This window comes from Diceros bicornis, unplaced genomic scaffold, assembly GCF_020826845.1.
Source record: "Diceros bicornis minor isolate mBicDic1 unplaced genomic scaffold, mDicBic1.mat.cur scaffold_67_ctg1, whole genome shotgun sequence".
NCBI classification, from domain to species: domain Eukaryota; kingdom Metazoa; phylum Chordata; class Mammalia; order Perissodactyla; family Rhinocerotidae; genus Diceros; species Diceros bicornis.
In genome coordinates this window covers 644,498-669,320 of record NW_026691553.1, presented here as the reverse complement: position 1 = coordinate 669,320, position 24,823 = coordinate 644,498, and the positions used below count along the sequence as shown (strand labels likewise).

The 24,823-nt window shown below is 63.2% G+C and overlaps 1 protein-coding gene across 3 annotated transcripts in view; it reads left to right on the top strand.

Moving 5' to 3' along the window:
- The window catches only part of SBNO2 (strawberry notch homolog 2), a 51,327-nt gene that overhangs the window by 8,954 nt on the left and 17,550 nt on the right, over nt 1-24,823 (top strand). For 2 of the 3 annotated variants that reach the window (XM_058537831.1, XM_058537830.1), the window contains exons 2-4: nt 4,691-4,882; nt 10,121-10,194; nt 10,841-10,952. In XM_058537831.1, the coding sequence (XP_058393814.1) occupies nt 4,763-4,882; nt 10,121-10,194; nt 10,841-10,952 (306 nt within the window). In that variant the 5' untranslated portion in view covers nt 4,691-4,762. Of the gene's footprint in view, nt 1-4,690; nt 4,883-10,120; nt 10,195-10,840; nt 10,953-20,001; nt 20,209-24,823 lie in introns of those variants that run through there. The other variant, XM_058537832.1, reaches the window with a different exon arrangement.

Sequence of the window (24,823 nt, the reverse complement as noted above, 5' to 3'; positions counted from 1 at the left end):
GTCCCTGCCTGGCCCTTGGGCCCTGGGATCTGACCCTGGCCCCGCTTTGCTGCCTTGTCCCCGTGCGTCTCCCCTGAGTACCACCCGGTCTCAGTGTCAGTAGATGAGGAATGGGTCCCCGAGGCTTTCAGGAAGGAAAGAGCCAGCACCTTCCCTCGGATCCCTCCCCTTCCCCCCCTTCCTTCTTGTCCTTGGGGCTAGCACCCCATGGAGGGGGCTGTCCAGGGGCATGTGCCCCCCTGGGGGTCCCAGGAGAGCTGACCTGTGCCCCCGAACTCAGGCAGGACCTCAGTGCGGGGCTGGAGCCCCCAGGACAGGCGGTGGCTCTCACCCCCACGTTGAGCTCCGTCGGCTTGGCCCCCTGGCCCGAGGCTGCCCGTCTCTGCCCCACTGACCCCACCCGTCCCGTCTCAGCCGGGCGCCTCTGCCTAGGAGCTGTGGAGCCCCTCCTGGACGCCCTGCTCGTGTCCCTTCCTGGGCCGCCTGCTGGAGGCTGCCCTCAGGCTGGCTGTGACCCGAGGTGAGGAGGCAGCTCCCCACCCCAGCCGTGTGTGGATTCCGCGGACGGTTCTTCCCCCGGACAGTCCAGGGCGGCCAAGTCGGGGCCTGGCCAGGCCTCCGATTCCACCAGGGCCTCTGCCCTAACAGCCAAGCCTTGGGGAGCCCTGGCTGGCCCCTGCTCTGCCCCCGGCCCAGGACCCCAGGGCTGTTGATCAGAGCCCAGTGGAGGGGTCGCCAGAGGGGCTGCTGTCTTGTGCCCCGTGGGGGCCAGCAGGTCCCTGCTGCTGGAGGACACTGTTCCTGGACGGGGGGTGTGGCAGCCTCTTCCTGGCCTGGCGGGACACAGGTGAGGTAACGAGTGACGGGCAGTCCATGCGGCTGCTGGGGTCCGGGCACCACTAGGCAGAGGGTCTGGGCGGCAGCTCAGAGTGTGTTGGGGGCCGAGCCGACAGCTCATTGTGGGCTGACACCAGCAGCCTGTCCTGGGGCACCGGCCCCGGGCTGAGGACCGGCTGGGGCGATGGGCCGAGTGGGCTCAGTGGTGGGATGGCCGTTGTCACCCAGGGTCAGGCTCTCCCAGATCTCGGCCTCATCCCGCGTCCCACCCCTGTTGTTGTCTTGCGTGGGCCACTGATGCCTTGATCTCTCTCTCCTGTAATGACTCATCTGAAAACCTGATCTCAGGAGGAAATCCTCTGAACTGAAACCGCGGTGTTTGTGAAGTGCCGGCCCCTCCCCGCGAGAGCGCCCACACTTCTCCAGTCAGGAGACTCACGGCTAAAAATACACAGCGCCCGCTGCAGGCGCTGGGCTCTCACCACCAGGCGGGGTCTGGGTTACGAGCCTCTGGCCCGAGACCACACTCAGTGCCCTCGGGGGTGGACCCCGGGGCAGCTGGAAGCCCCCAGGGCCGTGGTGCTTTCGTGCTCTGGAGCTGGGGGCCAGGGCATGGTCCAGAACGCAGGACCACGGGGCGGGGCAGCCAGCCAAGGCCGGAAAGCAACAGGATGGAGGGGGGCTGTGTCTGGGGGGCTGTCCCAGCACCTGGGGGGACGGAAGCAGGAAGCCTGAGGCTGTGGTGGCGCTGCGGCAGAGAGAGGTGACAGGACTGGGGTATCAGAAGAAGGGGGGCACCGTAGGGGTGGGCCCTGGGGGCGTGGGGATGGTGGTGGGCACAGTATCCCCCACTCGTCCCCAGCCGCTGACGACTGCTAACCCATGTTCTGTCTGTGGATGTGCCTGTTCTGGACATTTCACATCAGTGGAATCACACACCGTGTGTCCTTCTGTGTCTGGTTCTCTCACTGAGCGTCATGTGTTCAAGGTCCATCCACGGTATGGCTGTGTCAGGGCCTCACTCCTCTTCGTGGCCGCGTCATATTCCAGTGTGTAGGTGGACATGTTGTGTGGATCCGTTTGTCTGTCAGTGGACACTGAGGTTGTTTCCACCTTTTGGCTCTTGTGACTCGTGCTGCTGTGAACGTGCGTGTGCAGATTTTGTGTGGATGCGTGTTTTCAGTTCTCCTGGATGGACACGTGGGAGCAGATGGCTGGGTCTGTGGAAATTCTGTGTTTAACCGTTTGAGGACCTGCCGACTTTTACAAGTGGCTGCACCATCTTACATTCCTGCGCACGAGGATCCATCTCCTGCCTCCTGCTCCGTTGGCCCTGGTCTCAGTTCACAGTGCCTGGTGGCCGACTTGCCCACGTTCCTGCCCTCCCCACACCCCCTCCAGGCCCAGGTCTGAATGCCCTGCTTGGTCAGAGAAGCCTCTGGGGTCCCCAAGGCTTCTCTGTTTGTGAAAAGAGAGGATGCACGGGCCCTGGTCACAGTCCCCTGGGTCACAGCCCCCTGGGTGTCGGGCCCCCAGCCAAGTCTGGAGCCTTCCTCTAGGTCACGAAGGCTCTTTCTCTGAAGGACTGCATGCAGGTGACTCCGCGGGGCCTGGCCTCCTGGGGCTGCCACTCAGATCAGGTTCCACGGGGGCTTATGGACACAGCCCGACCTGGGTTCCTGGGACTGGGGTCTCCGGGGCTCTGGGAGAGGGCAGGAGGGGCCGTGCAGGCCAGAGGGACGCAGATGAGGGGTGAATGCAGGGCCAGCCTGCTGCTGCTAGGGGTCCCTCGGGCACAGTGCACCCCGAGGATGGCCCAGAGGGTCCCTGGGGAGCTGCCCACAGCGCCCCCTCCTGCTCGTTGGCCCGTAGGCTCTGGCTGGTGCCTTCCAGGGGAGCAGCCCGGGGCTCCGTGGCGGCAGAGCCAAGAGGTACCGCAGAATGGGAAGGGATCTGCTTCCCCTGGGGACGTGGCTGCTGAGAGAGGGAAGCTGTGGCAGGGAGGGGTGCCCCCAGGGTTTAACAGGGCGTCTCGGGCGGGGTCGTTCCTAGGGTTGACTGCAGAGAAGGGGCAGGTGGTCGAACCCCGGAGACGAGAGCAAGCCAGCCAGCGCCCGGGGTCAGCTCTGTGAGCTTTCCCTGTTGAATAGGGGTGGTTCCTGCCCCTTCCTGTCCCAGGTGTCGGGACAGACCCCCCTCAGTCACTTAGGCAGCCACTGGATTGCAGAGGCCCCAAGCTCTGCTGGGTGCCTGGTGGGCCTTGTCCCTGTCCCCCAGACAACCCATTCTCCAGCTGAGCAAACTGAGGCTCAGAGGAGCTGAGGGGCCCCCGAGTTGTCAGAGGTTATGCAGCTGTTAGGCGGCTGACCAGGTCTGGACCCTGTCTGCCTGACCCTGGAATCTTTATAAGGAACAGCGGAGACCCCAGATCATGGAGTAGCCGTGTGGTCATCGAGGACCCCAGGTCATTCCACTTGCAGCCTCTGAGTCCGTGTCCCGTCGGGTCTCAGCCTGCAGGAGGCTGGAGGGCGCAGGCAGGAGGGGGCCGGGGCCTCCGGGGATCCAGGTCTCTGCGGGCGGCGAGAGGTAGCGTCCTGCCAGCGGGCGAGAGCCGGGAGCCTGAGCGGTCGGCTGGAGGCCTGGAGCAGAGCAGCCACCCCGCAGCCCCCTGCGGCCTTCTCGAAGGGCCCGGACCCGTCTGTGTGCCGCCCTCGGCCGTGGGCCCCTTTCCTGCCGCCTGACCAGGAGCGCAGGGGGAGGCGCCCCTCCCTGCCCCTGCGGGATTGCACAAGCTGCCGCGTGCAGACGGTGATTACTGGAAGTCCCGAGGATTTCTTCACTGAGGCTTGGCCGGGAGTGGCGGCCGCCTCCCCTTCCTGCCTCCCTTGGTGATTAACGTCCGTGTCCGGCCGCCGCCTGCGAGGAGCCAGGGCCAGCCTGGGGTCGCTGCTCACGGTGGCGAGGGTGGGGCTGGGGGGCTCTGTCACAGGCCACAGGGCAGATGGAAATCGTATGTGGCCGGAGTCAGCCCCTGTGCCTTTCCCCAGGGAACGTTCTCAGTGGGGTCACTGTGTGTCTTTACTCTTAGCCAGGTCTGAAGGCTCTTCCCGGCTCAGCTGGGCCCCGACCACCCCGGAGACCCTTGGGCAAGCCTCGCCTGGCTGCAGAGGGGCAGGGTGGCCCGTATCCCCTGTGGGCGCCCAGCTTGGAGGTGCCGGCCGGGTTGGACTCAGCCTCCCAGCCTCAGACGCGCCTGGTCAGACAGCCAGGCGTGGGCTGTGCTCCTCACTCCGGGGGTCCCTTCGTGGGTGGCAGGAGCTTGTTCTGTGGGCCAGGAGGCCCAGGCGGTGCTGTGAACAGCAGGGAGGGGATGCGGCGGCGGCGCCTGGCCACACTGAAGGGGCTGCCCTCACCCCAGAGCTCCACCCGAGAAGCTCATCTTAGTTCTGCCCCCGGCACAGCTCCCTGTGGCCAGGAGCCCCACCTGGTGGCGCTTGATGCCCAGCTGGGATCTGTGGTCAGGGGTCCAGGCCCAGTGTCCCCAGGAGGGGCGGCCAGGCAGCGATGGGGCCTCCCCTGTGTGGACTTGGAGCCTAGAGGCTGAGCGGGCTGCCACCCTGGCAGTTGAGGGACCCCCTCCCCAGCACAGCCCCTGGAGGGAGGCTGGGAACCAGAGGCCCCAGCAGCACTGCAGAGTTGAGGACCCTTGGTTCACACCCCTGCTCTTGTGGGCTGGGCGGTCAGGGTGGGCTAGCCCGGCTGCCCCTCAGCCCACTGTCCCTTGTCCCCAGGGAGGGCACCTCACCCGTTGGGGTCAGAGGGCGCCCTCAGGACATTCTGTGTCTTTCTCCAGGTCATGATGCCACCCCCGCGGAGCAAGAAGCCCAGATAGACGCCCCCGCGGCCCGGGTCGAGGAGCCGCCCGATGCTGGCAGTGGGGCCCGCCATGGACGGGGAGTTCCCTCAGCACGAGCCCCCGCCGACGGGCAGCGTCCTGTACAGCCCGCCGCCTCTGCAGACCCCGCTGTGCGGGTCCAGCGTCCAGGTGAGCCCCGGCCCCCCGGGGTCGGCCTTGGGGTGGGACGTGGCCTCCCCTTCTAGACCTTGAGCGAGTATCAAAGTCCCCAGCTTTGCGGGAGGACCCGGGGGGGGTCCCGTCTGCCCCAGAGATCCCCAGACATGAGCCACTAGGTTTCTTTTGGAAAGGCCACAACTGGCCTCGGGGAGACGCTGGGGCCTGGGCTGCCGCCTTCACCTGCAGGACATCGAGGGCTGGGACTCCTGTGACAGGTCACAGCCGTCCATTTTTTCTTTAATGTTTTTTTCTTTTTCGTTTCGTGGACTTCATTTCTTACACGGTTTTAGGTTTACAGGAATATTGCACACAAAGGTCCCACATCCCCCCAGTGTCCCCATGGTTAACATCTCGGTTAATGAGCGTGTTACGTTGTTACAATGATGAGCCGATATTGATACATTGTCAATAACTGAAGTCCACGGTTGACACTGGGGTCGCCTCCTGGTGTTGGACGTTTCACAGGTTTGGACAAATGGATAATGACGTGTCCACCGTCACAGTGTCACACAGAGCAGTGTCACTACCTCAAACATCCTCTGTGCCCCACTATTCACCCCCCTACCCCTGGGACCACGGATCTTTTTAGGGTCTCCATAGTTTCATCTTTTCCAGGACATCCTGTAGTTGGAATCACAGTGTGTAGCCTTTTCAGACGGGCTTCTTTGAGTTTGTCATGTATATTTAAGGCTCCTGCCTTTCTTTTCGTGGCTTGAAGGCTCATTTCTCTTTAGCGCTGAATAATGTCCCATCGTCTGGACAGACCGCAGTCTATTTGTCCATCCCCCACTGCAGGGCGTCTTGGGTGCTCCCAAGTTTTGACGACCGCAATAAAGTATCCTAAGTAATAAAATGACCATAGATGCCGGCCGGGCCTCCTCATAGGACAGAGGGTACAAGAGCCCCACGCAGAGAAGGGTCCAGAATTCTCCAGCAAGTCAGGCCTGGAGCCCTCCATTCCTGGGAGAAACTGGGGCTCTTTCCCCTGTAGAAACGAAAACAAACCGTGTTTCGTGGTGGGGAAACTTGAGCTGCCGGGAGGCTGGGCGGAGAGCAGGTGGGGTGCCAGGCGCCAGAGGACAGCTTGGGGTGCAGCAGCGACGGGGGGGGGTGCTGCCGTAAGTCTCTCCTTCAGTAAAGAATTGGCTGCTTCCTCTCCCTTGGTCCTACTGGGATAGGGCCAAGGAGGGAAGGCCGGTGGGGAGAGAGAGCGAGAATCGAGCTTGGGTTTTGGAGGAGCCAGGAAATGGGCCACTGGGGTCAGAGGGAGCTCAGGGTCGAATGCCTGGAACCATCAGGAGGCGCCCCGGCCTATAATTGGAGCTTTGGAGAGGGGCTGGGACAGCGTGCACGGACCCAGAATTCACTCCCTGCCCAGATGTGCCCACGTGGTATCCTTATGGGATAGGGCACGGAGCACAGAGATACAGAGGGGGCGGGGAGCAGAAATGAGTTAGGACTGAAGCTACACTCGCAGCTTCAAAGCCTTGGCTGACGTCCAGTGCCTCCGGCCAGCCTCCTCTCTCCCCATCCTGTTGAAGCCATGTCCACACTTCCCCTGACCCTTCATGTCCCCCGCCTCACTCCGAGCCGCCCCCTGCCCATCTACATGGCCGATGATGCCTTCCCGTCCCCGTGTGCCAGCCAACACGTGGCAATAAGTGGGCTCATTCCTGGGCTCTATTTCGCCCCGTCTCGTCGGTTCAGAGCACAGGCTTGTCATTCTTAATAACGCCACAGGATTCCTTCTTCTCCGCATCCCATAATTTGCTTAATTATTTCCCTATTGTCGGGCCTTTGGGGCAATTCCAATTTTTTACGGCTATAAATAGCCATGCTGAGTCTTCCTCCCCCTCACGGATGAGTCCCCAGGGGTGTGCTTCTGAAATAGAACTCCTGGGTCAGAACGAGTGCCTGGCGGGTTTGCAGAGGATGGAGCCGTTCCGCAGGGTATCTGCTCCTGCCACATTCCCTGTTGGTGACCCAGGAAGCCGGCCGACGGCCAGGACAGCCTGTGGGGACCACAAGGGCTCAGAAGCTGGAATTGAGGGAGGGAAATTTGGGCTGCAGTAGGGACCCTGGTGCAAGGGAGGCGCAGCATCGAGCCGCAACTTTGGCTCCAGCCCCTCTCCAGCAGGCAGAGCACAGCGGAGCAGACTGCGCTGCTCTCCCAGGCCGGGTGGCCCCTCCCCAGGGTGTGCACCGAGTGTGTTCCTCCCGGCCGCCCCCCACGCCACACCAGGTCCAGCCTGGGAGTGGCCGGCAGACTCTGCAGCCCGTGCAGGCACTGGGCGTGTGCGCGGTCTGTGTGGGCAGCACCCTCCTCACCCAGGACTCCTGGGTCTGGGCTGGACCGAGCTCAGAAGGAGGGCTCCAGGGTGGAAGGCGCGGGGCGTGGAGCTGCCCCCAGGACTTTCAGTGTCGCTAAGGTGGTCAGAATTGCAAATAAAAACACAGACATCTAGTGAAATTTAAATTTCACATGAACACATATAATTTCTTAGTACATGTCCCATGCAATATTTATACTAAAAATTGTTTATCAGAAATTCCAATTTCACTAAACATCCTGTGTTTTATTTGGCAACTCTCTTTTATCTGCTGCCCTAGCAGGAGTGTCATCTTTCTACATCAGCTTACACGGGGCAGCTTTGAGCTAGTGTCCCAGGGCCTGCACCTCCCTGGGACCGTGCCAGCCTCTCTGTCTCCAGGTGGAAAATCCCCAGGCAGGTTCTGATTGGCTGGCTGGAGTCAGGTGCCCATCTCTGGACCAGTCACGTTCCAGGGGCCTACCCTTTGAAAAGAAGGAACTGCCCCCTGTGGCTGCAAGTGGAAAATCCCTAGGCAGGCTCTGATTGGCTGGCTGGGGTCAGGTGCCCATCTCTGGACCAATCATTTACTAGGGCCTGCCCTCTAAAGGTGGAGCCAACCTTCTGGCTGCAGGTGGAAAATCCCAAGGAAGGCTCTGATTGGCTGGCCATGCAGTGCCACCCCTGTGGGGTGGGACTCTGGTGTCCTTGATTGGCGTCCTCACCAGAGCCGCATGCTGGGGGAGGAGGTTGGGGGGCTGGGTAGACAAAGCCATGAGTGACCCCTGGCATCCTCCCTCCCCAGCCTGAGATCCTTGAGGACCTGGGGCTCCCCTGGCCTGGGAGCTCTTCAGGGGTGGCTCCAGGCCAGTGTGGGTGCAGATGGAGAAGGTTGGTGAGTGAAGGACCCCTCTTTTTTTTTTTTTTGTGAGGAAGATCAGCCCTGAGCTAACATCCGTGCCAATCCTCCTTTTTTTTTTTTTTTTGCTGAGGAAGACTGGCCCTGGGTTAACATCTGTGCCCATCTTCCTCCACTTTATATGGGATGCCACCAAAGTGTGGCCTGACAAGCGGTGCTTTGGTGCACACCTGAGATCCGAACCCGGGCTGCCAGTAGTGGAGCGTGAGCACTTAACTGCTATGCCACAGGGCCTGCCCTGCAAAGGACCCCTTTGGTTGCTCCCACCCCGGAAACCCCCGGCAGCCCTGAGGCCAGCTGTGCCCCTTCTGGGCCCACAGTGCACGCCTGCTCCCTGGACTGGCCTGGCTGAAAGTGCTTGTCCATGCCCCAAGACCATTTACTCTAGTTCATCTAGGAGGCCGAGCACGGTCTGGAGTCAGAGTTCTGCTCTGGAATGTTCCGGAAGTGCCCGTGGCCTTGGGAAGTTCATGTTTCTCTCTGGAGCTGGATTTCTCTTAAATGGGGCTGGAGGGGGGATGTGACACTAAGCCAGGGCCCTGGGGAGAAATGGAGGTGCCTGGGAAGACCCCACCCTGCTCCCCCAGTCCATGGTGGTATAGCTTCCTTCCGGAGTCTTCCACGATGGTATGTGAGAGTGTTCGCGCCACCGGCCTTCGTGCTCGGGAGCGGCCCTGTGCTTCCTTTCCCCCCAGCTCTTTATTTTGATAACTTTATTTTGCAGCCTGTGCAAAACTGAAAGAGCAGGCGCGGCCCCTGGGGCCTCCGCCAGTCGATAACGGCTCCCCGCCTGTCTCGCCCCTTCCTCCTCATGCGGTTCTCGGGGGCTGGACCTCTGGACGCTGGCAGGCCCCCGCGGGGGGCCCGGGGGCAGGTCGCAGTGATGGGAAGTCACGGCACGCAGAGGGTACAGGAGGGCGCCAAGGCGGTTCCGGCCATCTGGGCTGGGCCAGCTCTCAGTTAGTGAGTCCTGCGGACAGGGAGGAAGCGGCGGCCTCGCAGGGAGCAGGGCTGGCGTGGGTCGGTGGGGAGACTGCTGGGCCAGCTGGGACAAGCGGGGACGGTGACCGCAGCCAGCAGGCCTCTCCCCAGGGACAGCCAGGGGCCTCCCTGACGGGGTCCCCTGCAGGCCATGTTGGAGGTGGGGCTGGCTGTGGAACAGCGGCCCATCTAGGGCAGGGGACCCCTGCTGGGCAGGCCCTTGTGTGGAGGTGGGACGCACCCCCCTCATTCTGCAGAGGGGCGTGAGTGTCCCTGTCCCACACCCCCAAGCTGGGCCTGTCAGATCCCAGCGCAGGGCCCCTCGTGCCCCCGCTGACCTCAGGCTCCCCCTTCCAGCCTCCCACTGGCACTTCCCAAAGCAGCTTCCCCCGAACCCCCACCCGTGCCGTGCTCGTGGGCCAGCCAAGCCTGGTCGATGCCGGCAGCCCCCTGAGCCCGTGGGAACTCTGAGAAGGCCAGGCTCCCGACCTGCCGGGGAGGGATGGGCCACGAGGGCTTGTCTGGGGCAGGGGCCCGTCCATGGTGCCAGTGAGAGCCCCTTGCCCTGACCGGGGCCATTGCCCCTCTGGCGGGCTGCACGTCTTTCTCATGGGGGCCTTGCCCAGCAGGGCTTGCGCCATCCTGCTTTGCATACGGCTGCGTCCTCCACTTTCTAGAATGGTGGCCTCCAGGCGGCAACCTGAGGTCCTTGTGAAATGCAGGTTCTCGGGCCCCAGGCCTGGAGTGAGAACCTCGGGTGGGCCGGCAGCCTAACCCTGCATGCCCGCCGTCTCTCTGCCCCGTCTCGAGTCCCACATGTGTATTAATGGACACCTTCATCTTCACCGCAACCCTCTCGATCGGTTCTGCCATGTAGACGGGGAAACTGAGGCACAGAGTGGTTTACAGGTGACCCAGCGTGCACTCGGCCTCTTGACCCCAGTGCAGCGGGGCTAGACCGGGTGTCACCACTCCTGACCCCATGCCCCTCTGTTTCAGAACGCCATGCTGCACTGCCCGTGCTGGCACCCCTTCTCGGCCTCGCAATATCCAGCCTTCTCCAGCGAAAGCCAGTAAGTGCCCCGGGCCCGGGTCTGAGTGCATCCTTCTGCGTCCTGCTGGGTGCCCCCAGCCCCCCATGGGGGCCTCGCTCTGCCTTCTTGTTCTGCAGTCACAGGTTAAATGAAAATAGAGGTGACAGCCGGGGGGCTTCAACGTCCTGCCAAGGGGCCCGTGGGCTGGGCCTTGGCCTCACGGCAGCTGAGACTGAGCAGCTGTGATCTGTCTCAGTGAGAACCCACCAGGGGGACAGGCAGAGGTAGTGGGGAGGAGCAGCCAGGGAGGGCTCCACTGCAGGGGTGACATCAGGCGGGGGACAGCCAGCAACTTCAGGGGCAAAAGGAGCCAGGCGGGCACCTTCCTGCAGAGGGCAATGGTGAGCTGGGTTTTCAAGGCTAAGGAGGAGTTTGCCAGGGGGTGCAGGCCCAGAGCCAGGACAAGGAATGGCCCGTGCAAAGGGCCTGGAAGCACATGCAGCTAGAACCTCGAGGTTTTCCCGGGGCACGTGTCCTGGGACGTGGGCGCGTCTGAGCTGGGTTTCCGAGATGCCAGAGTTCTTCCTGTGGGCGGGAGGCCCCCGCGCCTGTCCTGCACGTGGGGTGGGGAGGCAGCGCCCCTGCCACGCCCGACGGCTCACCTTCTTCCCATCTCCACCTCCAGCCAGTTCATGAACTCCGCCTCCTTCCTCGTGGGCCAGCCCTGTGCGGACACCAGCTACGGCCCCACGGCCGCCACCCCCAGCTTCCTGCCAAAGAGCGCAGACTTTCCTCAGGTAGGAGACCTCAAGGCGGAGCCACCCCTCGGCCCCCGGCCTGCTGGAGAACCCCTGCCATGCCCCAGGGCGGCCGACGGCCTCGGCTGGGCCATGGGCCACATGGGTCTGTCAGGTGCCGTGGGGACGGGGCTTGTTTTTTGGGAATAGCCGGTGTGGCCTTGCCTCTCCAGATCTGTCAGAGGCGACTCCCCGACAGTGGGAGCTGGGTTGGAGGTCACGTAACAAAAGATGGGGAGCGCATCCCCGTCGTGTGTGGGTTTCAGGGCCGTATCTCAGAGCGCCCGATTCGTCTCGTCTTTCCCAAACTGCGGCGCCCCCTCCCTGCCCGGCGAGGCCCCTGCGCTTGCTCCGTCCAGCACTGTAGCATCTCCACGAGGGTCCCTGTTCCCCGAGCCCCCAGGCCAGAGCGACACACCGCCAGGTCCAAACACCGGCACAAGCGTTTGTGTCCTGAAATCTAGACAGCCATGTGAAAACCGTAACCACACAAGGCAAAGCAGAAGATAACATTCTATTTCCTTCTTTTGGGGGGCATGGGGTGGCTCAGCCCCACAGAGAATCAGGCGGACCCCCGCCCTCGCAGCCTTGCCCACAGGGTTCTCGCGTGGCACCCGCGTCTCCTCACGGCAGCCGGCCCTCGAAAACCAAACGCCGCAGAGACGGCTTGTCGGAAGGAGCCCAGGCGCCATCTGGGCTGGGGCCTAAGCTCTGATGCAACTGACCCGGGGCCCGCAGGGGCCAAGCTGTGCTGGGGTGCCCTTGGAAATTTAAATACTGGGAGACCAGCTGGATTCACAGTACCAGGGGTGCCCTGGCACTCAGTTTGGGAACTGTCCAGGTGGGACGGCACCTGGGGCCCATTGGGGAGTGAGGGGGCACCAGGTGACAGGCTATGGACGACACGGCACAAACCGGCCCGTTCAAACCTGCTGGAGTCTTCTGGACCCAGACAAGGTCGTTCAGCCAACTCACGCCGCTGGAGCCCTGCCCCCGTCTCCGTCCCCGGGGCCGTAGCAGGACCGGGCAGAGAAGTGGACCGAGGATCTGTACTGCGGGGACCAGTGTGCCCCCAAATCCAGGTCTGCCCAGATCCTCAGAACGGGACCCTATTTGGAAATAGGGTCTGCAGGTGTGATTAAAGACGGAGGTGGGATGATCCTGGCCTAGTCCAGTGGGTCCTTATAAGAGACGGAGAGACAGACACACAGGAGAGGCCACGTGACGAGGAGGCAGAGACTGTGCGATGGGGCCGCAAGCCAAGGCTGCCCGGGGCTGGAAGGGGCAGGAAGGACCCTCCCCCGGGGCCTCATCTCGCCCTTGGACGTCTGGGCCGTGGGAGCGTCCGCGTCTGTCCTGGAAGCTGCCCTGTCGGTGACCCTTTGGTGGGCGCCCGGGAAATGATGTGGCTGGGCCTTGCGGAGGGAGCACAGGGGCACACATCTGTGTCCCCAAGGCCCCCAGGGAGGGCAGCAGTGGGACAGCGACAAGGGGCCGTGGACGTGGCCCGCCAGGCTTTCCAGGCGCATACGTGGTTTCTTCCACCGACCTTGGCTTCTCTTGCCCTGCGAGGTACCCCGTCTCCATGAGAGGAGGGCCCAGCGGGGCTCAGCCTCCCAGGGCACCCGGCTGTCGGCCCAGACCCTCTCCCCGTCTGCTGCGTCTCTGTGCGTTGGCTGGTCCGCAGGGCCCCCGTGGCTCGTGGCCTGGCGCCTGGCTCTGAGCTCCTCCGAGCTCTGGTTAAATTCCTCCCCGCCAGGTACGGGACATGACTCCACGCCCGACTTGTCTCTGGCGCTGTGTCCCCAGCTGGGGCCTCACCTCTGTGCGGACGAGGAAACTGAGGCACAGGGCGTGCAGAGCCCAGGGCCAGTGGAAGCCTTTGGGGGCCCTCCCTGCGGCCACGCACCCACCAGCCCCCTGGCCTGTTCTCGCTCCCCCATCTGTCTCTCTAATGCATTTGGCTCCCGCTGCCTCCCCTACTCTGCCAAGAATCGACGTGGCTTCTGGAGCTGAGAGTCCCCCGGGGCGCCGCATCCGCTTCCCGCCGCACGATGGGCGAGCGCTGCCCAGAGTTGCCCCTCGTTGGAGGTCGGCCGCCTCCACCCCAGAGGTTTATGGTGCCTGTGAATGCGGCAGCACCCCCCCCGCCCCATCCCCCCTCCAGCACCCTTGCTGGGGGGCAGCCTGGACCCGGCTATCCCTTTAATGCAGCGGAACCTTCTTCAAACAAAATCTTGCCCCAGTGCCGCGTGTGGGATCAGATGGACGTGAGGCCAAAGTTCCTTCAGGGGGAGCAGGCCTGAGGCCCTGTCGATCAGCCTCCTCCACCTCCCCTGACCTCAGACCTCAGGCCTGCCGGCTGAGCCAGGAAGAAGCCAGACTGAGCCTGGCATTCGAGGCCCTTCATCCCCAGCCCCGCCCACCGGACGCGCCGCAGACACCCTCTGTTCCTGGTTCATGGCATCATCCCTAAGGACGTCCCTGTCCTGGTCCCGGGACCTGAGGACATGTCACCTCACGTGGCAGAGGGGACTTTGCAGATGGATTAACTTGAGGCCCCTGAGATGGGGGATGACCCTGGATCCCCGGGGGCCCAGTGTCATCACAGGGTCCTCATCAGAGGGAGGAGGAGGGTCAGAGGCAGAGAGAGACGGGAGATGCTGGGCTGCGGGCTGTGCAGACGGAGGAAGGGGCCCCGAGCCCAGGACGCGGCGCCTCTAGAAGCTGGAAAAGGCAGGAGACGGTTCTCCCTGGAGCCTCCGGGAGGACAGCCCTGCCCAACCTGGATTTAGTCCAGGGAGGCCTGTGTGGGACCCCTGACCTCCAGGACCATAAGGTAATAAATATGTGCTCTTTTAAGCCATGAAGTTTGTAGTACTTTATCATAGCAGTGATTGGAAACTGATACAGCTGCGAAACCTTCGTGTGGTTCATCACTCACTTTAGAAGTGTTCCCTACTGTTGTATAAGTTAGAAGGAATTGGAATGGAAAGTCCAGAGCTGGGCAGGAGGTGAGGAGTGAATATAAACCCACAGGCCTTAACATACTTCCTGGTAACTAAACTTGAGCCCTGAGTTTCCTGGCAGCCAATGCAAAAAGAGAAAAGAGTTGACCTGTGTGACTCTTGTTGCCTTTCAGGAGAAAGCTTCTCCCCCATTTCCCTTTGGGGCATGGAGCAGTTCCCGGGGATTGGCATCCCACCCCATCTCCCCTGTGTGTGGACCGTGTTCCCAAGCCTGTGGTTGGTCTCAGCCCCGGCTTCACCGTCTGAGGTCTTTGCTCCTTCTCCTGTCACCTGGGCTGAATCATGGAACCCCAGGGGTACTGGGTCACTCCCTTGTTTCTGCACATGAGCTGACCCAGGCACAGGACCACTGGGGGCGGATTGACCACTCCACCATGTGGAGTCCCCCTTTCACAGATACCTGGGAGGGGCCTCCAGCCAGGGGGACTCTGCTCTCAGGAATGGGCTCTGAGGCAGCTCTGCTGGCGGTGACCCTCCCCGATCACGCCTGTGCTGCAGGGTGGTCCTGGCGGTCAGACCGGGTGCCCACTGAACCCGCCAGAGCCTGGGACCTGGCTTCCAGTATTGGAGGCCCCGTGCCTCACGAGGTTGTCTGAACATTTAAGCTCTGACGCTCTTTTCCCCATGTTTGAAGATTTTCACGACGAGACAAATTTTCCAAATATTGTAGATTTACAGAAACGTTGCAAAGACAGTAGCGAGAATTCCGGAATGCCCTCACTCGTCCCCCCGGCTTCCCCACATGGCATATGACGTCCTGCGTTCCCCTGGCCTGTCCAGCCCGATGCAGAGATTGGCCTGGTACAGCGCCAGCCACTAAATCAGAGCGCCCGGGTTGGGGCGCGGGATGAGGCTCCGGAGAGGCCCGTCAGGTGTCGTCCTGGGAGGGACGCGCGGGGCTGTGCGGGCCTCATGGTGGGGACATGATGGCCTTTACCGCCCATGGCTGGGTGTCGTCTGCGGGGACCGTCTCCGCGGCGTCTGTCCGGGGGAGCCTGTCGCCCTCGTCGGCTACGCTCGTGAGCTGATGGCGTCTGTAGGAGAGCCGTCCCTCCTCTTCGTCGTGCCGTCGTTTGTGTGTCAGCGGGGGCTCGGGGGCTCTCGCTGTTTACTGCCCCGTCCCGCGGGGTTCCCTGAGGCCGTCCCTGCCCCCATGGAGCACTTCCTCCCCCGCAGGCCCCCCGCGTCTTCCCTGCCACGGCCCTCGTGTCACCCGCTTCCCGAGGAGGGGCCTCCTCTCCCTCCAACTTCCCCTTGACATGGAGCCACTGGGGCTCCCACGTCCCCGGTGGGTGACCTAAACAGCTCCAGGGGCCCCTCGTGGGGTCTCCCGCCCCGGGTGTGCCGTGCGTTGGGGGGTGTGGGCGTGCGGTTTTTCTTTCATTCTTTTTTTTTTTCTTGTGAAGAGATCAGCCCTGTGCTAACATCTGCCAATCCTCCTCTTTTTGCTGAGGAAGACTGGCCCTGGGCTAACATCCGTGCCCATCTTCCTCCACTTTATATGGGATGCTGCCACAGCATGGCTTGACAAGCGGTGTGTCAGTGCACGCCCAGGATCCGAACCGGTGAACCCCGGGCCGAGGCAGCGGAGCGCACGCACTTAACTGCTTGCGCCACCAGGCCAGCCCCTCGTTCTTTGTTTTTTAGTTGAGATAGGATGCACATATATGATTCAGTGGCTTTTAGTGAATTCACAGGGTTGTGCAACCATCACTTCTGTCTAGTTCCAGAATGTTCCATCACCTCAGAATAAACCTCGTCCCCATCAGCAATCACTCCCCCTCCCCCTCCCCCGCCCCTGACAACCACAAACCCGCTGTCTGTCTGTGGATGTGCCTGTTCCGGACAATTCACATCAATAGGATCACACACCGTGTGTCCTTCTGTGTCTCGTTCTCTCACTGAGCATCGTGTGTTAAAGGTCCGTCCACGGTGTGGCTGTGTCAGGGCCTCACTCCTCTTCATGGCTGCATCGTATTCCAGTATGTGGGTGTGCACGTCATGAGGATCCGTTGACCCATTGCTGGGCATTTAGGTTGTTTCCACTGTTTGGCAATTGTGAATCCCGCTGCCGTGCACATCCGTGTACAGGCTTTTGTGTGAACGTATGTTCCAGACGTGGCTGAATCTGATGGGGGGATATTTGGGGACGTGTCGAGGTCAGGGTTGGGAGTGAGGGACTCAGTAATCCAGACCCCGTCTCGTGCCTCCCACCCTCGCTGCCCCCGCCCCTCCACACCCTCCTCTGGGTTCCCCCTCTCTGGGGTCTTGGCTGCAGGCTGGCCACCCTACCCTGCCCTCCCTCCCTGCCCCCCAGTGCCCATCCCCCTGCCGCCCTGCACACTTGTTCCTCGGGAGCAGGTGCTGCCCTGCCCCCTCCTCCCACCCGGACCCCTAGCTTCTCGGCCGGGCTCTGGGGAAGGTTCTCTCCCACCTCGGACCCCCCTCACGCAGTCAGCAGGGTGGGCGTCCACCCTGAGTGTCCCCTCCAGGCGTCTCGGGCGGCCGTGTGTCCACCCATAAGGACACTTTCCGTCTGCCAGCCCAGGGCTTCTGGGAAGCCAGGATGAGGTCACGGCTCAGAAAAGTGCTTTGCAAACTCTCGCAGCTCCCTCCGGCCCCCCTGGCAGGGGCGGCGGCATCGACTGCTCTGCAGATGGATCCGCGGCAATCGGAGGGCTCGCCCACCCTCCAGCAGGTTCCCAGTCGTTACTGGCATTGGCAAGAGCGAGCGTGACGTTCTTCTACAGGAAGCCCCTTGGTTTGCACGGGGCCACGGCCAAAAAAAGCCCCGCTCCGTGGTCTGTGTCAAGAAACCCCACTGCTTCGTGGTCTGCGCTAAGGGCCACGGACAAGAAGGAACACCCACTGTGTGGTCTGCGCTGAGGGCCGCAGCCAGAAAACCCCCACTCTGGTCTGTGCTGAGGGCCACGGCCACGAGCCCCCCCCACTCCCTGGTCTGTGTGAAGGGCCACGGACGAGAAACCCCCCTGCTCCGTGGTCTGTGTCAAGGGCCTTGTCCAGTAGGAGCAGGGCGTGGGCATCTCGGGAGGGTCTCTGCAGGGAAGTTGAGGCACCAGGAACCAGGGACAAGAAGGTGGGGCAGTTCAGAGGCCACCAGCTGCCCCGCAGCCAGATTCTCAGAGAGGGGACCCTGCCGTAAGCCTGGGTCAGGGTCGGGCCATGGGAGAGGGCTCTGGCCCTCCTGACCGTGGTCAGGGGCGGCGTGCTGGCTCAGGCCGGTGGGCCCACATTGGGCAGCCGGCCCCACGATGGTGGGCTCACAGAGCCGAGCTCCCTGGGGGCCGTGTGAGCGTCCCGGAGCCCCCATAGCACCACACACCGGGCGGCTTAAAACCACAGAGAGTTATCCCTCATGGTTGTGAGGCCAGAAGTCTGAGGTCAAGGTGTCACAGGGCTGCGCTCCCTCCGGAGGCCTGGGGAGGGCCCTTCCTTCTTCCTCCAGCTCCGGGGCTCCCGGCGTCCTGGGCTTGTGGCCGTGTCACCCCCATCCCTCCCCCGTCACCACACAGCCTCCTGTCTGTGTCCAAATGTCTCTCTTCTTATAAGGACACCAGCGATCGCAGTAGGGCCGCCCCACTCCAGTGAGACCTCATCTTAATGCACCACATCTGCAAAACCCCATTTCCAAACGAGGTGCCAGGGGTCCGGCCTTGAATGTGTTATTTTGGGGGACACAGTTCAGGCTTTAACCGGAACGTTCTAGCAGCAAGGTGCGCCCGAGGGGCTGTGCAGTGCCCTCCCTGCCTGTGTGCCCAGTGCGCTGCGCACCCCTCCCCCGGCCTCAGTTTCCTTTGCTGTAACTCCGGGATGGACAGGCTGGCTCTGCCGGCCCGGCCAGCGTGTGCGTGGAGGATGGGTCATGGGATGCGGGAGAGACAGGCCGAGGCAGGTGGGGAAGGCAGCGCTGAGAGCCCAGAGCAGACCCCGGGGTCTCAGGAAACCTGGGGCAGCTGGGCCGCGCCGGGTGAGCAAGGTGGCCGGGTGCCCGGTGGTGAGGACCCCTGTGCGGGGACCCCTCCTTGTCCTCAGACCCCAGCCACGCGCCAGCCTCCCTGTCTCCTCAGGGCCACCTTGCCAGTCGGCCAACCCTCTGGTGATGATATACGGGGGACAGACAGTCAAAGTTTAGAAACTTTGCTGGCAACTTGACAAATTTTATGCTACTTAAATCTAATGATAAAAAGTTTGTGCTTTGTATGTCTTTCCGTTTCAGTTTTCTAGTAATTCTTTTTAAAATTGAGACTGAATTTGCATACCTTAAAATTCAGCCTTTTAAATTATATTCAGGGTTGTGCAACTATCACCTTTATGTAATTCTAGAACATTCCATCTCCCCAAAAAGAAACCCCGTCCCCATCAGCAGTCACTTACCTATCCCCGACCCCACCCCCTGACGACCACGAACCCACTTTCTGTCTGCGGGACTGCCTGTTCTGGACATTTCACATCAGTGGAATCACACACCGTGTGGCCTTCTGTGTCTCATTCTCTCACTGAGCATCGTGTGTTCAAGGTCCACCCACTGTGTGGCTGTGTCACGGCTTCACTCCTCTTCATGGCCGCATCATATTCCAGAGTGTGGATGGACGTGCTGTGTGGGTCCATTCATCTGTGGATAGACACTCGGGTTGTGTCCACTTTTGGCCGTTGTGAGTCGCGCCTCTGTGGACACATGTGCAGGTCTCTGTGGACATGTGTGCAGGTCTCTGTGGACATGTGTGCAGGTCTGTGTGGACACGTGTGCAGGTCTGTGGACACGTGTGCATTTCCCTCGGGCACAGGCCTGGGAGTGGAGTTGCAGGGTCATGTGGTGACTTTAGCTTCCTGAGGACCTGCTGACTGTCCCCAGAGAGGCTGCCTGCTCCCTGTCCCCACTGCGGTGTGGGGCCCTGAATCCCCACCTCCTCGCTCCTCTGACCCTGGTGACCAGGTCTGAGCCCGGCCGCTCAGCCAGTGTGGACTGGGGTCGGGCTGGATTCCGTGTGGGTCTCCCTGTTGCTCACGTGCTGTCTGTCACGGACGTACCGGCCCAGCCCCAGCGGCCACAGCCCGGCGGAGTGTTCAGCAGCTGTTTGCTCCGTTGTCGGGGTTCTGTGGGTGGGGACAGGGTGGGGGTCTGCCACAGTGGCCTCATTGTGTCTGCAGCGTCGGACCCTGTGACCGTGCATTCTCCCTGGCCCAGCATGTGCCGCATGTGCCCACAACTGCTGAGCAGGCGGCGGGGGGCTCCCCTGCCAGCCCCTCCTCTCAGCTGTGTGAGGGCTCCCCAACACCAGAACCGTCCTTGAAGGCGGGTGTTCTGTGAACAGCAGTCATTTCCCGAGGGCTGGGGTGTCTGTGCCACACCCACCAGCCCTGCCTGCGATCCACCCTCTGTGCTGGGCTGAGGGCTGTGGGGCAGGCTGGGAGGGGAGAATGGGGGCTTCAGGGACGCAGGCCCCTTGGCGAGGCTCCAGGAGAAGGACGAGGTTAGGGGCCTGGGTCCCCGGGAGGAGGCCCTCCAGGTGGGTGCACAGCATGGGCAAAGGTCCTGGGCTGAGCGTGGGAGGCTGGTGATGGCCTTGGGTCCAGGCTGAGGAGCTGCGGGCTGGGCCTGGGGGGCATGAGAGGCAGAGAGGCGGGCCTCTGTTTCCTCCCTGTGACGCAGGGGCCTGTGCCCCTTAGAGTCACGGCTGTGGGCACTCGGGGAGCAGCAGTGGGTCCCTGCCAGGCCAGCTGGCGAGGGGGCGGGTGGATCAGAACCCAGCGTACCCGCAGTCTGGGGAAACCGAGGCCAGGGCCAGAAGGAGCCTGCCTAGGCATCCCGCCCCCACCCCAAGCGCCCACAGGGGCCTGGCCACAGCAGACGGGGCGCCCGGGGTCGGGTGCCTGGGGCCGGCAGGGTGCGCCCCGCGGGCGGGCGGGCCCCGCGTTGTTGACAGCCATCTGTGGCTAGATTCCGCCCCGTACAGTAATTCTCTGCGCTCTGCCAGTAATCGCCCTGACTTACCAGGCAGGCATCATTTCCTGAAAGTCAGCCGGCCTGAGGGGAAGTCGGCGTGGTGACTAAACCAACATGTAAATGCAGCCGGGCTGAGAGCGAGCGCTTCCGCCGGCCGCCCGCGGTCATGCGGGAGCCGCTCCCGCCGCCAGCCAGGGGCCCCCGTGGCGGCCGAGCCATGTCCCAGCTGCGCTTCTGGCTGCAGTTCGCAGCTCTCAACAAGGTAACGTGCGGGCTGCTCCGGCTCGGGCTCCTGGGCCAGGGAGGGCACGCTGGCGGGCGGGACCCCGGCCCCCTCCCACCCACACCACCTGCGGAAATGCCAGGACCCGCCGGGCTGGGGAGCCCCCTGCCCTGCGCCCCGCTCCTCTCCAGCCTGCTTTTTGGCAGCAAGAGTGATGTGGGGACTCGGGGCTTGTGGGACGGCCTGGGAGGGCGGCCTCAAAACGAAAGTGCTTGTTGTGGCGGGAGGGGCCCGCCACGCACGCCCCCCCCCGCGTCCCTGCCCCGTGACCGGGAGCATCTGAACTTGAGTGTCTCGTGGGCTCCCTGTGTCCTCGGAGTCTCGTGCAAGCCCAGGTGGGCGCGTTTGAGGTTGGCTCTGGCTGGACAGGTGGGAACAGGTCCCCGTCCCTCTGCGGGCTCCCCACGGATCCAGGTGGGCGTCCAGCCGCTGCCTGCCCTGGGCAAGAGAGAGAGAACCTGTCTGTCAGGGTTTCTGGGGTCGGCTTCCCAGGCTGGGACATGGTACTGTGCAGGTAAAGCCCCTACGGGGGAGGCCCAGAGCCAGCTCCAAGGCAGGGGACCGTCCATCCCGCTGGGCTGAGGCCTCGGGGGCTCTGCTTGCTTAGCTCTATGGGGTCCTGCCAGCTCCTCGCCTGGCCCAGGGAGCCCCGAAACGCTGGGGATATGATCACAGTGGCAGGTGACACCATGCCCTCCTGGTCCCCCAGAACTGTCGGGTGACCACCCAGCTCCGTCCCCACTCGGGGGCTGCATGGAAGGAGCCGGGTGGGGGCCTGTGGTCCTGGGAGGAGGTGCTCAGGGTGGGGGCCCAGGGAGGGTGATTCTGGGCCGGGGGCATCTTGGAGGGCTGCTGGTGGCTGCGGGGTGTCGGGTCGCCGGCCCACCCCCACAGGCGGTGAGCTGGGAGGGGCCCCTCGGAGCCCACCTCCCCATGACACCTGGGACCCTGTGCAGCCCCGCCTCCTCTCAATTCTGATTCTGATGGCCGGTGGTCGGGGCGTCTGGTGGGGGTTGGCATCTGTGGCCGGGGGAGAGAGCTCCTGCCTGTTAAATGGACTGTTTCAGAGCAGTTTTAGATTCACAGGAAAGTCGTGAGGATGGTTCCGAGTCCCCTGTGCTCACCCCTCACATTAGTGCCGACGTCCTCACAGCTGCTGGGGTTGGGGGGCGGGGGGGATGCATTTTATGAACCAGAGTCCGCACTTTCCTCCGATTCCTCCGTCCACCTGGTGTCCTCTGTCCCAGGACCCCATTCAGACGTCATGGCTCCTTGGCCCCTCTGGGCGGGGATGGTCTCTGCCACGGTCCTCGGGTCCTCGTGAGGGCGCCCGGGGCCATCGTGAGCAGGACCGGGCAGGAGCCGGCAGGACGCACCTCTGCTGGGGCTCGTCTCCTGTTTTCTCAGGATCGCGCTGAGAGTGATGGGTTATCGGGGGGAAGACCTCTGAGGAGACGTGACCTGTCATCGCGCCACATCAGGGTCCCTGCTGTCGACGCGGCTTCTCCCTGCTGACGGGGACCCTGACCTCCTGGTGGAGGGGGGCTGCTTGGGCCCTGCATTGGAGGGTCCCTGCCCCTCCACACTGTCCTCGGGAAGGGCTGCTGTGCGCAGCCCTCGCAGAGCGGTGGGGTCCCCCTGGGCACCGCCTTTTGCCAGCCCGTCTCCCCTCATCAGGGCTGGCCTGCCCACAGTGACCGTGTGGCCCTTGGGAAGCAGGGCCGTTGACTTGATGGCCCTGGGGCTGTCGTCACTCTGACTGGGCTTGGGTAGTGCCCGCCCAGAAGGCCACACCAGATGTGGCCCCAGAGAGATTCTACAAACACATGCGGCCACCTCCCCTGTACCCAGACCACTCCCCGGCCCGCCTGCAGGGGTCTCTGGGGGTCTCTGCCCTGTCACTTCACGGGGACCGGGTGGCCAGCTTCTGCAGTCCAGCCTTCTCTGGCATCGTCTGCCGTACTCGGGCCGGCCCACCTTGGACCCCAGCTGCCCGGGGATGGGGTGGAGCCCAGAGGAGGTCCCGGAGGGCAGAGAACAAGCCTCGGGGTCAGCAGGGCCGGACCTGCCCACCACTGCCTCAGTTTCCCCCCGAGATGGCTGCTCTGGCCTGTAGAGTCACCAGGCTCTCGTGAGGGTGCCGGGCGCCCCAGGGAGCGTCGAGGTGCCCCTTCCGCTCCTGGGCTGGGGTTGCCTCTTGCCTCTGTCCCGGAGCTTGGAGTCGGGGCTTCATCAACCTTCCCAGGCCCCTGTGCCCGAGCCCGTCCTGCCCGCCAACATCTGCCTCCCCATTGGGCAGCCGCAGGCCCTGCCTCCTCACCTGGACTTGCCCGGGACACCGCCAGGTCCTACTGGCTGGAGATGGTGATGGGGAGGCTGGGGTCTGCCCCCTGGGGGTCCAGGCGGATGCAGCCAGGGGGCAGAGGCGAGGAGAGGCCTGGTGGTCAGAGCTCTCTCCTTGCACGCTGTGGAAGCGAGCGGCCGTCCCCTCAACTCCCCATGTGCCGTTGGCCATGGGTGGTCTTTCCCACATGGCCTCTGACCCCCGGTCAGCACTAGGACCGATCCCATCCCGCAGATGGGCAGACTGAGGCCCCCCCGTCCCGCTATCCCCAGGGAGGCTGCTGGGTGGACCCTGGCCCCATCCCCGGGTGCGCTGGCGTCTGAGCACGGAGCCTTGGGAAGCCAGATGGTGTCGCCTGGAGAGGCCCCACCCCAGGGAGTAGGGATCTGATTCCGACAGAGATCAATGGGAGGGGGGCCCCAGGAACATGGGGACATGGGGCAGGCCTGGCGCAGGCCGACCCTGGGGGTCTGTTCTCAGTGCCTGCCTTCTGCCCCCAGAAGCCAGCTCAGCTGTGGCCTCGAAGCCTGAGCTGGGCACATCGGGGCGGGCTTAGCGCCCAGGCGTCCCCTTTCTCCCCAGAGTCCCCTGATCTGAGACCCCAGCCGGTCAGCCCCCGCCATCCTCCCGGCCTTTCCCTGCTGGCTAGTGGGACACGTGCACCCGGCATTGCAGCTGCCCGGCCACGACTGCGAACAGCCCCGACAGGCAGAGACGTGTAAACGGTGCTCGGGATCTGGGGGTTCCCGAGGGCGGCTCTCCCCGGCTTCTCCATGTAGCCTCGGCCATCCCCACCGGCCCCCACCCTGCTCGGGAAATGTGCCACCGAGTGACCTGAAATGTGTCAGGGCCACATGTCAGCTGACCCTGCCCTCTGCAGCCACAGTGGGCAGGCCAGGAGGGCCTGGGGGCCCCCTCCCTCTGGGGGGTCCCTCCCTGTGGGGGTCGGCTGAGGGCTGCTCCCCCACCCCCTGATCTGGTCCTGGAGGGGCTCAGGGAGGCGGACGGGGCTGCGCCCTCCCCAGCTCTGGGGCGCTCAGGGTCCCTGTCTGCAAAGTGGGCACCCCAACCCAGTGGGGCGCTGTGGGGTCTCTGGTGGGGGGCTCACTCCCCACTGGTCCAGGAACCCTGAGGGGCTGGTCCCCGCCTGTCCCCATGTCCAGCGCAGAATGGGCACACACAGGCACGCTGTGCCTGTGACCAGAAGGGAGGGCAGCTTGGGGACCCCCTGGCTTTGCTTCTGCATCCTGACATCCCTCCACTAGGCCACTTCCTCCACTGGAAGGGCCAAGGGTGGCATGGGGCGCCTGGCACCTTCTCCTGGTGCTGCCTATGTGGGGGCTCCCTTGTCACTCCTGCTCGCTTCTTTCCTTTATTTATTAAACACCTTTATTGACATACAGTTTACATACCGTACAGCTCACCCATTTAAAGCACATACTTCAGTGTTCTGGGTACATTCACAGAGTCGTGCATCCACCACCTCTGTCCAATTCCAGAACATTCCATCACCGCAAAAGAACCCCATCCCCATCAGCAGTCACTTCCTATCCCTCTTCCCCAGCCCCTGGCAACCAGGAACCCACTTTCTGTCTGGATGTCCTGTTCTGGACATTTCACATCAATGGAATCACACACCACATGTTCCTCTGTGTCTGGTTCTCTCACTGAGCATCGTGTGTTCAAGGTCCATCCGCGGTGTGGCTGTGTCAGGGCTTCACTCCTTTTCATGGCTGCATCATATTCCAGTGTGTGGGTGCACCCCTGCACCTGTCCGTGTGTGGGTGGATGCCTGGTGCACCTGTCCCTGTGTGGGTGGACCCCGTGAACCTGTCCGTGTGTGGGTGAATGCCTGATGCACCTGTCCCTGTGTAGGTGGACCCCGTGCACCTGTCCACATGTGGGTGGATGCCTGGTGCACCTGCCCGTGCGTGGGTGGACGCCAAGCACTTGTCCCTGTTGTGGTGGATGCCCTGCACCCCTGTTCCCATGTGGGTGGATGCCGTGCCCCTGCCCGTGCGTGGGTGGTTGCCTGGTGCACCTGCCCTGTGTGGGTGGACACTCGCCATGCACCTGCCTGTGCGTGGGTGGTTGCCCGGTGCACCTGCCCTGTGTGGGTGGACACTCTCCATGCACCTGCCCGTGCGTGGGTGGACGCCCCGTGCACCTGTCTCTGTGTGGGTGGATACCCCCTACACCTGCCCACATGTGGGTGGACGCCATGCACCTGCTCGTGCGTGGGTGGATGCC